This window comes from Toxorhynchites rutilus, chromosome 2 (genome assembly GCF_029784135.1).
Source record: "Toxorhynchites rutilus septentrionalis strain SRP chromosome 2, ASM2978413v1, whole genome shotgun sequence".
Classification (NCBI taxonomy): domain Eukaryota; kingdom Metazoa; phylum Arthropoda; class Insecta; order Diptera; family Culicidae; genus Toxorhynchites; species Toxorhynchites rutilus.
In genome coordinates, this window is record NC_073745.1 from 265,672,434 (window position 1) to 265,690,100 (window position 17,667).

The 17,667-nt window shown below is 35.0% G+C and overlaps 1 protein-coding gene across 1 annotated transcript in view; it reads right to left on the reverse strand.

The window, feature by feature from the left end:
• Positions 1–345: 345 nt before the first annotated feature.
• The window catches only part of LOC129770649 (RYamide neuropeptides), a 55,757-nt gene continuing 38,435 nt past the window's right edge, over positions 346–17,667 (reverse strand). The window contains exons 2-4 of the mRNA XM_055773604.1: positions 1,650–1,841; positions 1,048–1,291; positions 346–982 (exon numbers count right to left, since the gene is read on the reverse strand). Coding sequence (XP_055629579.1) covers positions 907–982; positions 1,048–1,291; positions 1,650–1,791 — 462 coding nt within the window. The 5' untranslated portion in view covers positions 1,792–1,841 and the 3' untranslated portion in view covers positions 346–906. The remainder of the gene's footprint in view (positions 983–1,047; positions 1,292–1,649; positions 1,842–17,667) is intronic.

Genomic DNA, 17,667 nt, shown 5'->3' on the forward strand with positions numbered 1-17,667 from the left:
TAACTACAGATGTTATAAATTTCTTCGAACAATGCAAATTAATTATTATATATGGATTGAATTACTGGATTGAATTATTTTTTTTCAAAGTTTTGTCACCTTCTTTTTTTGCTTGAGTAATAGTCTTAATGTTTTGTCCGACACTGTATGCCCGAATACAACGCGGAGACAAACGTTAGAGAAGCATTTGCTGATTACACAGGAATGACAAAAAATATTTGTTCTGAAAAATTGGATTGGACCGTCACACATTGAAACGATTTGCATTAAAATTATGTTTCAGGATCATTTTCTTATGCTAATAGAATAAAAAAAGAAACAACGAGCTTGATTTCCATTGCAGGTTCTTTTTTGTATTATTATTTGTTCTTCAAGAACAGTGCTGATGTAACAAAAAATATTGATATAAATAATACAAAGTACATTATCTGCTTCGAACAATCTACTACTTATGCGAAAGACACATACAAATCTCGTTGACAGCCGTATATGAGCTCATGTCTGCTCTATCTATTTGCTTGATTTATTTGCAACAATTTTCAAAGATATCAAACACTAAAATCAAAATAGTATTATTTCTAGAATAAATTGGCCAATCTGTTTTCAACACAACTGGTCACAAATTATTTCCGAGAATCATTTGGCGTCATATTCGCTGCACAGAAATCACCCAGCCTAGTTTACTGTTTGGAGAGTAACTAATAGAAAAGGGAATCCTGTACAAGGATGAACTCCAAACAGTATAATTTCTGTCCAGCAAGCAGAGCCAAAGGTTTTACGAGGCTTTGGAGTTTAACAAATGATAACTGTTATCCATTGTCATCGGTTAGGGAATGTTCACATTGCAGTAGAGTGATGATTATCGTTGGCAACCGGAAGGGGCGCCTCTCAGGTTGAATAATAACTTTACTTCACCGTCAAATCGAGGCTGTCGTTGTTCTGCAGAATAGTCTGTCCACTTACTGGTATCTCGCGATCCTTTCTGAAATGTGGAAGATGTTGTCTTAATGTTATCAAACTTATACGTTATGTTGTTCAGCATCTCACCCGTAACATCGGTACAGATTGGAAACTCCCGTATGTAGACAAGCAAGATAGGTCAACTCGGCGCCATTGTTATTGTCTGTTTCGATCTCTTTGTTCAATGGATCGGACCGTTTGCCATATCGTGATCCAAGGAAAAATCGATCATTCCTGGGAACGACGTTAACCTGTCTGAGATCCTTACCGCCGTAAACATGTGACCTTCCGTAACGACTGCCCACGAAGAATGGCCGCTTCTCGTCGACGTCTGCAAAAAGAATAATGTTAGGGTTACTATCGTCACAATTGTGTCTGGATCGAATGATCCATTTTCTTCTTTATTTGTGATATCGATATAATCGTCCACCACACCGTCCGTGATGAAAACAATGAATTAAAAGTAGCGATAGATAAAATAAGATACTTCATCGTGGCTGGTGTTCAATTCCTATCGTGGCGGAAAAGGGTATTGAATAAAAGTGTACGAAATCGGCATCGCGACATATCCGTTTACATTAACAACGATATGCCAGTTCAAAGTGAAAAATAAAACTGAGGATGGCATAAATAAAAAAGCTAAATCGGGTCAACATCCAACTTCTTAAACACCAATATTTGATACTTACGTTTATCATCATCGGCGAAAAGGCTGTTGGACGCGAACGATGGATCTGCATCGCACACGTGGGCCAATATTACCATGCTGAGCAGAGCCAACAGAGCGGTATAGACGGAGGCAGGTTGATAGCGAGTAATTAGTTTTATCATGATTCGCTCGCAAATTATTCCAATTGAGGTGGCAAGGAAATGAAGACGCGCTGCAATTCAAAACAGATATGTGGAAGATGGTATAAAAATATCAGAAAAATTATTAAAAACACAAAAGTTCAATTATTTTTTATGATATTTAATCGCGAGAACCAATTATAATCCTTCGTTTATCCTGCCGGGGCGAAGCGCAAACCAGTAGCTCTTCAACAGATCAACTTGTAACATGGATAACAAGGAAAACATCAATAAATTCTGATAGGTTTTATTGCATCGTATTAATTTATAGCTCAACCGCGAGCAATCGGGATGATGAAATGCAAAATGGCTTTTTTTCTCGAATCTACCTGTTGCCTGTGCGAAACGCGCTCGAGGTGGCTTGTATGGGATGGATTTTGGCTGGCTAATGTAGGATGCTTGATGCAGTATGAGGTAATTGAAAACCGGGAATTCAAGTACGTGCTGGCGATACCTTTTTCCGGAATAATAATCAAGTAAAATTCTTCCGACTTGTGCGTACGTATATTTAAGACGATTTTTTATATCAGAATGTTAACCATGTACCAACGAAGATCCTCTAGGAAGGCAAGTGCCTTATAACAGTTATATTACTCATCATGCCCCTATTTTACCGAAACGACAGTAGGGAAACCGCGGGTAATACGGACAGTGGGGGTGATATGGACAGGTGGTCGATTTATATAGTTACATTTTGAATTTCCGATTTCTGTTAATGAGAACACCTTCTAGATGTTATATACCTATAATATTTAAGCCACTCTATGGCAATGCATACTGATCAAAAGTGGAAAAGCGAAACAAAAACCGAAAATCATACATGATTCCGCGTGAGGATGTAATTTTAGCTGCTTCGATATAAAGCATTTTGAGTGGTTTAATATAAAAATTCAATTCGCTGATGGTTATATTTCGGTTTGTGAGTTAACAGAGATGCGATATTAGGTATGTACGGAGAAGTAAATTCATTTTTGCGTGAAAAAAAAATAAATTATTGAAACAATTGTACTGGTGGAGTAAAACGGACAGTTGCCAGTGGGAGTGAGATAAACTGTGAAAAGTCTGTTTAATCTATTCCTAAGGAATGCCCTGCGTCTATAAATGGAAATCGAATCGCCAAATGTGGACTTTTCAGAAGCTGACTGGAACCAAAAGCAAAATAGTCGAGGGTCTGTCCGTTTATACTGCTGAAAAGAACAATATCACTTCTAGGTGGATTAATTCGATTTTGACTTAGAACTACATCTTTCAGGAAGGGTGCCAAATCAGAAAACAGATCACGTTTTTTATGAAATAAAGTGCACGTTAATAACTACTTTCACTGTGAACAAATTCTCATGATTTCATCTCTAAATGGTTTAAATTCATGAAAACTGGAAGAACTTCCTTTTTCCAATACATTTGTTCTGCTGATTTGTTTGTTAACCCTACCCGTATTTCGAATGCTTAGAACTTGAACATTTCATAACAGATCGGAAAGACGTTTGCATCAATTGATAGGAAATATTTCTACGCGTCTATCACAGTTAAAAAAAATATTATATGTAATATTTATTTTATTCGATTAATCGATTAATCGTCATACTGAGAGGAATAATTTGTTAGACTAATATTTCTCATTTACTAAAAGCCGTCTGGAATCAAAAAAGTGTTCATTTCGCCTGAAATTCAATTATTATCGTTTACGCTCCCCTGAATTTGTAAACGAAGCTCAATTCGCGCAGACGGCATTGAGTTTCGTTTACGAGTTTAAGGGAGCGTCAAAGATAATGATTGAATGTCAGGATAAAACTGCAGCGGCCGTACGTTTTTTTTCTCTGGGTTTGAATCGATTAATCGACGTAAATTATTCGTTCGCTTCGATTATTGGTTACGCAGTATTCGTTCGATTAATAATCGATTTCTGTAGGAAGTATTCGATTAATCGATTAATCGAACGATTATCTGGGATCACTACTAACACGGACTTCAAAATTAATATGCCTGGGGAAATCCGCATTGCAAATGCAAGTCGGGGGTATTTTTTGGTGTTGAGTACTTTTGTACTCACTTGTCGTTGTGCAGACCGGAATATGTTTCCCTAAAACGTACTTTCAAACTGGGAAAATTGTCATTTCAGATACTAGAGGTGAATGAACTTTCGCGGTTCGAGAACTACGTAAATATGAGATGTGCAATATTTTGTAAATGTAAATGTAATGTAAAATACAATGATCAAAAATACAAATACAAAATGTAAAATACAATGATCGTTTGACAATTCTTCACATATTTTCACATATTTTGGTATTCCTTGGCATCATATCAAACGTAAAAAGACGTTCATCAAATTCATTTATAACAAAGAACATAATCTATTACAAAAATTTCGATGCATTCTAAAATAATATTCGAATTGGTAAACAAGTGGATTGCATAATATAATTGCGTAGTTCTACGTCGAAAATATGCGGTCGTATCCTAGATACAACTCCTTACAATTTTTTTTCCTCATTTAACGGACATTCTTGATGAGTTCAGATCTTGGTTGAATAAAATTATTCCTCTCGCGATCGATAAACCTCTACACCTTCATATATTACAAAGCTGTCCATATTACCCCCACTACATGTACATTATACCCGCATCGAAAAAAATGTTGTTCTTTTCGGTCTGTTTTAATCTTAGTAAAAAAACATTGAAAAACACTTTTTTGTAAAATATTTGGCCAATTAGGTAGAAAAACAGCATATTGAATTGCAAGAAACTGCATCAAAGTTTTGGAAACATGAGTTTCCAAAGATATAATTGAAGTTCTTTTTAACATGTCCGTTTTATCCCCACCTCCCCTATCATGGCGAATACGATTTTAATTTTTCCGTTTATCTGAAATAAATAAAAACTCACGGGATACATAGTTTCTTAGTCCTTTAAAATGCCTCTATGGTATGGACCTCACCAAGTTGATAGAAAAATACGTTTTTAGACTAAATGGCGGCCGTTTGAAAAAAAATATATTCTACCTTTTAGCAAACATTTTATGAAAATTTCAATTTTTTGAAAACTCAAAAAATTAAAAAAAAATGTTCACGCGATAGAGAGATGTATAAAGATTAATTCACATAAAATTTTAAATGAATCGGTCCAGTAGAACATGAAATATCGTGTACGCCAATTCAGAAAAGGTAGTTTCGAGAGAAAACGCATATGAAGATTGCAATCAAGACCGTACCATATTAGATACCGCATTACTAAAATTGATATAAACCGGTAAATAATGGGCGTTACAAAACAATCTTCAAATGGCGTATTCTCGATTGTCTAAACCTAAGAAATGTGAAGAAAAAAAAAGAAAATAATTCATATTTCTAGACTAGAATGCCACTAAAAGTCAGAGCGGACTAAGTAACAATTTGCAGCCTCGTTGCAACAAGGTATTTTCTAGCTACACTTCTTTCTAGCTTATCTGATTGCATGAATATTACAAACAACATAGAATACAACACAAAATATTGAACGATCAATAAAACCCAATTTGAGTGGACTACATACACCCAATGGGCGAGATGGAGGATAGAAAGTGGGAAGATTCACGAGTTTTGGTTGCGTTGAACTTTGATTGTATTAGTAGCCATTTGACAGATAGGAATTCACAAATCAGGCATATTAGTCAGTTACTCAAATGGTACAAAATTGAATGTGGCGACGAATAACGTTGAAAGACGATATGCTGTAATAATAACTTGAAATGCTTAATGCCCTGTATAATTATAAAATTGAGGGGCTCAGAATGCAAGGGGTGTAAGTGACTTGATCGATTTCTCTTCATCAACTTTTTATTTAGTTAATAATTCAACTGCAAAAACGTTCCAATTTAAGTTTGCTATACAATCCGATAGATGAGGTTCTGACCTATCTTCCACATTTTCAAATACAGCTGGGAATGTATTTGCCGCTATGTTATGACCAAAAGAGAGAGTCGATGTAGAGAAATCGATCAAATCACTTACACCCCTTTCATTCTAAGCACCTCAATTAATATCACAATTGATTCTTTAGAGTAACCCTTTAGTTACATCATAAAGACATAAAACATTTCAAGTTATTATTACAAAGTGTCCGAAATATGATTCGAAACGGTAATCATATGTTTGCAAAAAAAATTTTTTTTTTCTCTCTGTATTATAATGATTTTCAACACTTTTGATTGGTTATTCACTTTTAACTACCTTTATTGGGAAGAATTCGGGAGTAAGAATTGAACTCGTTACCTTGACCGTGAGAGGTACTTATGTTACCACTAAGCCAGATCGCCTCCAGAAATATTTCTCGCATTATATTCACAATTAAAAAATAAAACTTGTCACGAAAAAAATTGATTAATTTCTTCTTATATTAGAATTTGTATTCTAACAGCCATTCCATGCCAAACCGATATAGTGGTTCACAAATTTTTCTAATTTTTCAAGTGGTAATTCTGTTCTTTATCGTAAAACACTAGACAGGTTTTTTTTTAATATTTTTTTTTTATTAGGGGGAAAATAAACTTTTTCCCCCTTTTTTCAAAAATGCCCTTTTTTAAATTTATAACTTATGAAGTACTACACCGATTTTGATGATCGACATATAAAATTAAAGGCAATGAAATTTACACTTACAAATGAAATAATCTTCATTGAGAAAATATTACACTTGCAAAAAATTGGATTTTGTTCTCGTAATTAGTTAGTTTTCATAGCTTCGGGACCAAGGAACCATTACATATCAAAAATACAGACAGGTATTTTTTCCGTTTTTAAGTTATGATTTTTCATAGTTTAGATGTTTTGGTTGTAATAGCTTAATGGACAGAAAATAGGAACATGGGAAACACAATTTTTTGCAGGTGTAATATTTTTTTCAAAAAAGACTAGCTTCAATTTGATGTGTCGATCATCTGAATCGGTTCAGTAGTTCAAAAGTTATGAATTCTCGAAAAAAGGCATTTTTGGAAGAATGAGGAAAATTAGATTTTTTGGGCCATTGGTTAACTTTGAAAAATCATAACTTCAAAACTAAAATTTTCTCTCTGATTTTTTGATATGTTATGTAAAAAAAACTTAAAACAAAAAATATAAAAAATATCGCGGTCCCGGGACAATGAAAACTATAAAAAAAAACAAATACAATCAATAGTGGCAAAAACAAAATCCGATTCTATCGCAAATAAAATATTGGAGGACTAGCTCATTGGCTTCGATTTGATGTGTCGAAAATCTGAATCGGTACCGTAGTTCAAAAGTTACGATTTTTTGAAAAAAGCCATTTTTGAGAAGAAGGGGAAAATAATTTTCGGACCACCCTAAAATTGGAATGGGCACCCTAATGAAAGAATAAATAAATACGGGCCTAATATTTTGCGATAAGGAACAAAATCACCACTTCTCACGGAAATCGGAGAACCACTATATCGGTTTGACATGGAATGGCTGCTAATGCATATTATGTTGACGTAGGACTGCGTCTTTCATTTCTGTGTAAGTTCAAAGTTTCGAAAACAAGAACGTGATGCTTGGAGTGCAAGGTTTTGAACGTTAAAACCTTTTTACCGGCTGAACGGAGCGGTATGATAATCACTTCATTCGAAAGACAAAATGTCCAAGAGTTATATGGTTGTTAATTATTGATTCGAAAGATTATTTCAATAGCTTAAACATGCATAAGCTGGCGCCCGCTTCATTTCAACATATCTTCGTTTGATGTTGGTGGAAGCGGGCACGGTTTGCTGACGTGCGTCGAACGACAATGAAGTGTCTCTTCTAAGGCAGGCGGAGAAGGAGTTTGAAATAGAGTTTTCCTTCACAAGGGCCCTTCTCAGGACTGGAGACGAATGAACTGTAGATGTTTAAAGTCTCTATAATCAAACAAAAAGAAGAATAAATCCATTTGGTTGTTATGAGGATGCGAGATTACGCGTATTCAAGAGCTTGGCCCTCGGAATACATTCAAGGCGTTTTATTTGGTTTAAGAAATCTCAACTTAATATTAGCAAAGGACGCTAGTTAATAAATACGTTGAGACGGCAAAAGTTCCACAGGGAACGTTTACGCCATTCAAGAAGAAGAAGACGATGCGAGATAAGGAAGGTCACGTTCACACGCTTATGCATTGTGATTTTTTCTCCCAATTCCATTTCTTTTCTGTAGCCGGACCAAGAATCTGTAGATACAGATTACAGATTTTTTTGGTTTTCATACAGATTTACAGTTTTTTCAAAATAACGATATGGTACTATAGTACTGCTTTCTCATGCTCAACCTAAGGCGAAAAGATGCAAAAGTCTGCGTCATCAGCTAGCTTTACAATAAATAAATTTCACTGTTTATTTTTTCCCTTCTAAAGCAAAGTGAATACGAATGTTTATGTGGTTGATGGAATCCGCTTAAACACTCAACAATCATTCATTCGTCAAATTCATAATAACTATGCCAATAAATTATACTAAAGCTAAGATTATGCTTCAAGATTGAACTTATAAATATAATCCTTTGCGGTCGTATTAAATTACGACATGTGTATCGTACTGGTCCCATTTTTTTTACATGACGTAGAACTTTGCGAGATTATGAAAGTTAAACGAGATTCCATTAATTTTTTGTAAACTTCTGATAAGTATTTACTAAACAATGTTTTTATTGTCATGTTTAAATTTTTTTTCCAGAATTCTTCTTCGTGTGATATCTTTCGCATATATCACAAAAAATAATTAGTTTGGCGTATTTTGTCTTTTATTTTTCTGTTTGAACATACAGAACAATGCTCGTTACAACTACACAGTGCCGCAATACATGGAGTTTCCCATTGATCCTTTCCTCAAGCATGAATGACTTTTGTTTATACTGAGTACCTTTATCTATTATTCATGGAAGCAACGTTTTGGTTCGATAATAATTTCACAAGACATTAAAATTTGTTTAGAAAAGGTGTGAACTGGTATATTGTTGCATAAATTATAATATTAGTATTCTTCTTTGCTGTGGTGGCTGAGAGCAGACAAACGACTGCAATGAAAATACAGATTTCGATACAGATTTTCTGAGAAAAAACCCGAAAATCATTTCTTTCGCTTCAACAACCTCTCGTAAATGGATATGAAGTCCAACGATTCAAAAATTAAACGATTTAAAGACAGGCCACGTTTTCTCCACTCCAATTTTTGTGTTTCATTGATCTCTTCAAGTGCATTTCCGTAAACAGAAATTTGGTAAGGTCGGACTAGCCATAGATTTCTACGGTTGCTACTAAATTATCCAGCCAGCTATATGCCAGTTCACTAGTTGGCTCATCTGGGTTGAATCTAACGGTTTGGGACAGTTCTCGTGGAAGGACATCAAAAGGAGTCAAGTCTGGTGAATAAGTCGCATGCGGTAGTTAATCCAAATTGAGTAGCTGTTTGACGGGGCATTATCTTCAAGAAAAACCACCTTTGTGTTGACTTTCCTGATATATTCCGGTCGTTTTCAATTCAATGAATTGTTTTAGAGAACGTTAACTTAGAACAGTCCAAACTCCATGCGAATCGAAAGCGGCATTTTTTACATAATTATGTAGTCTACACAAAGTTTACTGAATCCCCAAATGCTCAGTCTACAATTTCGTGCATTATATTTGAAACGATACGCAACAATAACCCCAGTTTTATTCAAATCCTTCAGAACAATAAAAACAAAACTTTGGTAGGATCATAACAATGGGTTCCAGAACGGATTCAGGAATCCTATGCTCCTTCATTACTCTACTAGTGATTGCATGAGAGAACACTCTTAGATGTTGCTACGGTAGTGGAGTGGATAGAACTAAACTAAATTCGGTAATTTTAAATTAAAAAAAATGATAATGATATAAGTGATATAACCGTAATAACCGGTAGTGGAGTGGATAGAACTAAACTAAATTCGGTAATTTTAAATTAAAAAAAATGATAATGATATAAGTGATATAACCGTAAGGTAGACGTAGGACTAACGTTGGAATGATAACCATTTCTTTAACACTAGGTTTACGCGTCATTTTGACGCATTTCGAATTTTATAAGGAAAATTACGAAAATCGGCTGCATTTATATTTCATCTCTATATATTCCACTTTTATGCATTGATCGAGGTAAATATATATTGATGTCTATTTTCATTTCCCTTCCTTCAAATTGACGCGTGTTCGTAAAGATGGTTCATAAGAAACGTACGTAAACCTAGTGTTAAAGATGCATCTGAACCCATTCTTAATGATGTTCTTTTCTTGTTTTTAAGGGCCTTTAACCCAATGGTCGTTCGTCCCTTAATTCTCAATGAATGAATTGATGGATATTTTGTAAGAACGCTGAAAGTTTTACTTGTTAGTATGTGAGTGGATGAGTGTGAATATGGAATTACTAGCTGACCCGGCGAATTTCGTCCCGCCCAAAATTTGTGTTTTCTTATCAATACCTTCAAACATCTACGTTTTCTTACTATGAGCAAGTTCATGGGTTCAATCGCAAAACTGTTCATTGATTGATCTTCTAATCGACCCATTGGATTTACCTTTTATTCTCACGAATTCCACTCAGAGGGATGACACCCGCGGCCATGATTTTAATTAATTTATTTTAATTAAATTTGAATTTTTAAAATCTTTCAATATTTTGAAGGAACGTCGCCCGTCAGTTATTGGCGGAATTATTCACTGAAAAATTTCACTATGGAAAAGCTCATATGAAAGAACATTTCGTGTTTTTTCTTTATTTTGAATAGGGGAAAGATTGCTGATTTGAGTAACGATTGAATTTCATTAGGCGTTGTGCACAAATTACGTAACGCGTAAAACATAAGCTTATTCCGTCTGTTATCGCAAGATGCAGAATAAAGCTAAGGCACCTCGTTCATTCTGAAGTTGTTCTATGCAGTGTTCCAATATACGTTGAAGTTTGGTCAGGAAGGCAATGTTCTTCGAACGCATTTTCTCATGGGATCGATTTTCAAAGTGTGTGCGAGCTTCCTGAATTCTAGATTATTCGGTACCAAAGAATAATCATAGTTATAATTAATGTGGATGGAGGACCAGACGGGAAACCTCGTTTTAAAAAGGTCATATATATTTTTGATCTATCATTTTAATCAATTGAATCTTCATGCAATATTAATTGCTACAAATTCTCCAGCACGCAGTGCAGTCAACTAAGTTGTAAGTCGGATCATCCCTCTTTTCCGGTAGGTTAAATACTTCTTCGTGATGAAACCCCAAAACAAGGTACCCGGAATTGGAAACAAAACATTTTAGTTTACAGAGGAATCGTTAGCTGATTTTTGGAATAACCTAGCGATCGATGAATATTCCGTCAAAGCAGAATATATTATGTCTGCAAACTCTCAAATCGACGAAGCGTTACTTTTTGTTACATAGACTTGCGTTACCTTTTGTTACATTAGGGGGGGGGGGGGGAACTGGTGAGGTCTAAAACCTCATTTTTAGCGTTCCGTAATTTGTGCACTACACTATCACATTTACTAGCATTGTGGAGGCGATCTGGTGTAGTGGTTAACATCCGTACCTATCACGCTAAAGGTCACGAGTTCAATTCTCACTCTCAACATTCTTTCAACGGAATAAATCCGTCGGTCCATGCCGGTACAAGATGAATGCCCTGGAAAACACAATTTTTCTGTGCTTTCTGGTTTTCTTTTGCAACCTTTATTCTGCGAATCAAAACAAAATTTTAATAGAAATGTAAATGATTATTCCATGTTTAAAGAAAGGCAGCAGTGATATAGAATAAATAAATAAATTGGAAAAAAAGGCATTCGGATTTTCAAAGGTTGACTCAGCAAAGATCAACTCATCCCTGCGATACGATTTTGAGCCACGCAGGTGTGATGGTAAAAAGGTTGTCGCAATTTCGAGAATGTGTTCATTATAATGTTGAGAAACCAATTTATGCGAATGACGATGGGCTGATCATAGCTATTAAAGTTTTTGTCGATTTTGCCAAGCGCTCGAATAACAGTTCGGCTGAAAAGTTCATAACAAAAAAAAAATCTTTTTTTGTTTTTTTTTGTTTGTTCCATTCTGTTGTGAATTAGAGGATGTAAGCAAGGGAAATCACCAAAGAGAAAATTAGATACATTTTACACTTTTTCTTTCATAAATGCGAAAACGCAAGCCGGACCGCTGAATTTGTGAATGGTGTTTATGGTCCCGATACAATAACAGCTAAATACGTGTAATTCTATTTTTAATTTTCATAATTTTTGAACTATTGGAGGCTAGCGATTGACCAGAAACCTCCAGAATTGGCCAACAGATGAGGTGTTGTGTTGCATCAAGACAACGCAAGGCCACACATGTCTATAGTGAATCGTCAGAAAATTCCGGAAGATTGGGATGATTAATGCATTCACCATATATTCCGGACCTGGTACCAAGCGATTATCACATTTTCCTTGCATTGCAAAACTTTCTGATCCTTCTTGGGATAAAGAGAAGATTATAAGAGTCGATTACTAGAGTTTTTCGCCAATAAGGACCAAGACTTCTATAAGAAAGCCATTATTCATTTTTTTATATTTCCACTATCTTCGACTACGTCGTACAGATTGGTTTCTTACAAACCAAATTAGTCTAAACGCCTTATTCTAACACTAAACACATTTTTGGACAAAATGAAATCAAACTCCTCACAAACATTGTCAAACGATCGCAAACATAAATTAAAACAGTTGTTAAAGCCATAGATCGTTCTGTGGAAACGAATTAGGAATAATGGGGAATTCCGGGCAATTCACGTTGTCAGTTATAAGGTCGAAGATAAAAAGTCGCTGTTGTTTTTTACGCCTATCAGAGAGGATTTCTAAATCGATCAATTATGAAGCTACCTTTAGAATAGCAACAAGTTTTTCAACAATACGGTACATATTTGACCCAAATCGGACAATCCGAAGCACATCAAAAAAAAGTTTTGAATTTCACGCAATGGATTTTTTTTCCACAACCTAATATTATGATGATATTGACTTTGTTTTGTGCCCCCGTGGCCGAGTGGTTAGCGTCCCTCATTTGCATGCCGGGGGTTCGGGTTCGATTCCCGTTCTGGCTGGGGGATTTTTCGTCGAAGAAATTTCTTCCGACTTGCACTCGCGTATTCTAGAGCATGCCACTCCAGAATACGGCATAGAAATCTCAATTAAGTACTTCTAATAAAAATGACGCAAGTAATTCCTACGTTGAGAGGGCAAAAGTTCCACTGGAAACGTAAGTGCCATCCAAGATGGAGTATATTGAAGCGAGGACCTGTGAATCCTCACACTCAAATGTCGATTCTTCGAAAGCTTTCATCATCAAGACGTAGGCTTCAATGCCAGAGGACTATGTTATAAAGGTGTGCTTTCGATGTTGTAATCGCTTGCAGAAAGTAATTGAGAATGAAAGAGGATATATCGATTAATTATTTCTGCATTGACTAAATAGAAAGGAATAATAAAAAGTTATAAATTAAAAGGTTTTTCAATCATAAAAAATATGAAAAAAATTGAACCGTGCGAAAAAAATACTCGCTTTTTTATGGGACACACTGTACTATCTAGCAACGCAAAAAAGTCTCTCGAAGGCATCAGATGCAGAAAAAAACTTTCCTGGGTTGTCAATAGGATTGAACGGTGAGAAATTCACGTTTGTATTATTTGTAATAATAATATAATAAATTTTTCTTTAAGACATAACTATTGAAAATCAACTGATGCTAAAAAGATTCAATTTTTTCATTCCACAAGAAGTGCATTGAATTGAAGTCCTTTTCCGACACCACAATTTGTTACCCAGCGTGGAAAACTAGCAATATCAGTCACTGCATTACTTGCACAACATTACATATTTCGCACATCGCCGCTACTAATAAGGTTTCTGATTAAATCGTAAAAAGTTGATTAATCCTATCAACGTGATTTCGCTCACCTTCATGTATTCACTCTTTCGCGTTATAAATACACGTTTGTCGGTTGGCCTGATACAACAAAAAAAAAGGTTTCAACAATATTTTTCTATGATAGTGGCAAACGGAAGCTTTTGATCTTCGACACATGGAATGGTAGTTCAAAAATAATTATGTAGCCCTAAAAGCTTTTGTGTTGGCATTTCCAGGCTATAAAGAAGTGCGGAAAATCATTGCTTGCAGCAATGGCTTGTGGCGTTTATAGTTTCGTGAACTTGTTAGAATATTCAATGCGGGGAAATGGAGAGAAGTTTGTCGTCTTTAAGCAATTGGTTCCCTCGACTTTCGAAATCTTTTTAGACACAAACGATTGAGAAGCAATTACAAATCCACGGAACTTCTAACATTTTTTTCAATGGTATTCTGGAAGCTACTGTATACATCAGAAAGAACACATTACCCTTAAGGATAAAATTGTTGACAGCGTGCCAATCCTAACGCCCACGGTTAGTAGATCTCTGTCCACACAAAACTACATACGAACAGATTGTTGTTTATCGCTCTTTATTATGCCTTCGGTGATTCCGATGTTCATTTTCCTTTGTTTGGAAATATCTTGTAATCAAATTAATATCATTACTTCTGGGGAAAATTGTTCGCCTAGGACGAAACCGGCAGAACGTATCGCTCTATCAGGACCAAATTTCATCGAATTAATACATATGTGACATCATGTGTGTCTCCAGACTAATTTGAATTTCACATTACCACTGTCATGTTGCTGACAGAACATTAACCTACCTTCATGAGTATGCTGAAACTGCCATCGTCCGTTTGGAATCTAAACTCGCACCGTTTTTTTTATATTTTCAACATTCACGCAATGTGAACGCGATGTGTTTCCAATCGTTCCTGGTGTACTTAAGTAGTCAATATGAATTTAGAACATTCCACGACAAGCAAGTCTTGTGTGAAGAATTTGTATTGCTAGGACAAATTTGTAATGCATATATATAATCAGCCATTCCATGCATAACCGACATAGTGGTTCTCAGTTTTTCGTCAAAAGTGGTAATTGTGTTATTTATCGCAAATTATTAGACCCGTATTTTTTAATTTTTTTGTTAGGGTGACCACGTCCATGGTCCGAAAAATTCATTTTTTCGCATTTTTGCCAAAAATGACTTTTCTGAAAAATTTATAACTTTCGAACCACTGGACCAAATCAGATGTTTGACATATTAAATAAAAGTCAACTAGCTGGTCTTTTTTACTACAGTTGCAAAAAACTTGCATTATGTTTTCGTTATTATTGATTTGTTTTTTATAGTTTTCATGGTCTCGGGACCAAAGGCGCTATATTTTTTTATATTTTTTCCGAAAAGCTGAGGATTTTTCACATAAAATATCTCGAAACCAGGAAGGCGTTTTTTTCGTTTTTGAGTTATGATTTTCCAAAGTTAACCGATGGTCCGAAAAATCATTTTTTCCTTTTTTTCCACTACAAAAAATTATAACTTTTGATCTACTAGACCAATTGAGATGGTCGATATATCAAATTAAAGCCAATGAGCCAAAGAGTTTGAAAAAATATTACACTCTGAATAAAAATAAATTTTGTTTCTGTAATTATTGATTATATTTGTTTTTTATAGGTTACATCGTTTCGGAACCAAGGGCGCCATATTTTTTTATATTTTTTCCTGAATGCTGGGGTTTTTTCACGTAATATATCCGAATACCAGAGAGGTGTTATTTTTCGTTTTTAAGTTATGATTTTTCAAAAGTATCATGTTTTCAGTTTTCGTTCAATATTTCTATGCGACTAGACTGGATGTATGTGACTATAATCTAGTTAATTGGCAAGCGTGTTATTTTTTCAAAAAAGGCTAGCTTGCTAGCTTTGATTTGAAATGTCGATCATCTGAATCGGTCCAGTTGTTCAAAAGTAATAGATTTTGAAAAAAGGCATTGTTGGGAAAAAAAGGGAAAAATGATTATCTTGATCATCGGGAAACTTTGTAAAATCATAATTCAAAAACCAAGAAAAACGCTTCCCTGGTTTCAAGATATGTTATGTGAAGAATCCTCAGCTTTCCATAAAAAATATAAAAAAATATAGCGCCTTTGGTCCCGAGACTATGGAAACAATAAAAAACAAACTCAATCAATAATAACAAGAGCAGAATTCAAATTTTCTGCAGGTATAGTATTTTTCCAAAAAAGATCAGTTTATTGGCTTTATTTTATTATGTCGAACATGTAAAAAAAACCTCAGCTTTCAAGAAAAAAAAATATAAAAAATAAAGCATCCTTGGCCCCGAAACCATGTAAACTTTAAAAAACTAATACAATAAATAATCACGAAATGAAAATCCTTTTTTCTCGCAAGTCTAAATTTTCAAAAAAGACTATCTAGTTGGCATTAATTTTATGTGTCGATCATCTGAATCGGTCTAGAGGATCAAAAGTTATGAATTTTTGTGTTGGAAAAAAGTGGAAAAAAAATGATTTTTCGCACCATCGGTTAACTTTGAAAAATCATAACTAAAAAACGAAAAAAAAACTTCTCTGGTTTCGACATATGTTATGTGAAAAATCCTCAGCTTTACAGAAAAAATATAAAGGTATATAGCGCCTTTGATCCCTTTGATCCCGAGACTATGAAAACGATAAAAAAACGACTACAATCAATAATAACGAGAGCAGAATTAAAATTTTCTGCAGGTATAGAGTTTTTTCAAAATTGATGATTGGCTTTAATTTGATATGTCGATCATCTGAATCGGTCTAGTAGTTCAAAAGTTATGAATTTTTGGAAAAAGAAGAAAAAGTTGCTTTTTCGGACAACCCTAAAATGGAAATGTTCAACCTAATGAAAAAATAGAAAAATACGGGTAAAATGTTTTGCGATGAGTAGCAAAACTACCAATTTCCACGAACCACTTTATCAGTTTGACATGGAATGGCTGTAATATCACACTCATCCCACAATAAATAATTTGAAACAAATATCCCATATCAAGAATACACCAGATGAATTAAACCCGGCGTTGTTAAATATTCGGACGGATTATCGTATGCGTTTTCGGGATCAGAACCGCTTCACCCTCCACACAAAAATGAAGCCATTGTCATCCCAAATTCTCGACCATTGAACGGAGCTAGACCGTTCGCTAATAAAACTTTAAATTAATTAACGTAAACTCCACGATTAGTCTAACATGCGGAGCCTTCCGTAAATGAGCTATTACTCCTCGGGGAGCTCATCTCGGAAGCTTCACGTGGGCCACCCGTACAGTAGATACATTATGCACGAATAGTGTGTCGAAAGCTTATATGACAAGCGTAATAAATTATCAGATATTAAGATGTGGCATTCTTCTGCTGAATTTTGGACTCACCCCATCGGGTGTTTCCAATTTATCTTACTGGGGAATTTTATTCATGAATCGGTTTACCTATGGGATCTATGATAGGTGTAAAGGACAAAGGTATAATACACCCCCTTCAAAAAGAATACATTTTGACGGGTTTTAACAACGTATGCAGGCTGAAGGGTGTTTTCGTTGAAAATCGCCCAAACAGAATTGTTCACCAAAATTACGCCTTCCATTGGATTTTACCGGAAATTTTAGGAAATTAAATACCAATAATTATTAATGCTTTGCTCTATTTATATTATGCAGTTTTCTCTTCTACTTCGAGCTCTCGCGCTTTTTTTCCAATCCACCCATAAAATTTTGTACAACAAATTTTCCTGTTTTTTCTAATGGTGTCCATCTAAACATTCTTCAACTCCAATTCGTTGTTGGCGTCGTTCCGGTACAACGCATTTCAAACGAAGTGGCAGGACGCTAGATCAGGTCGAATCAAAGTTGAATTCTTTGTGTTTCAAGAAGCCGCTTCTGCAGAAACTTTTTTCTGTATGTCCATCG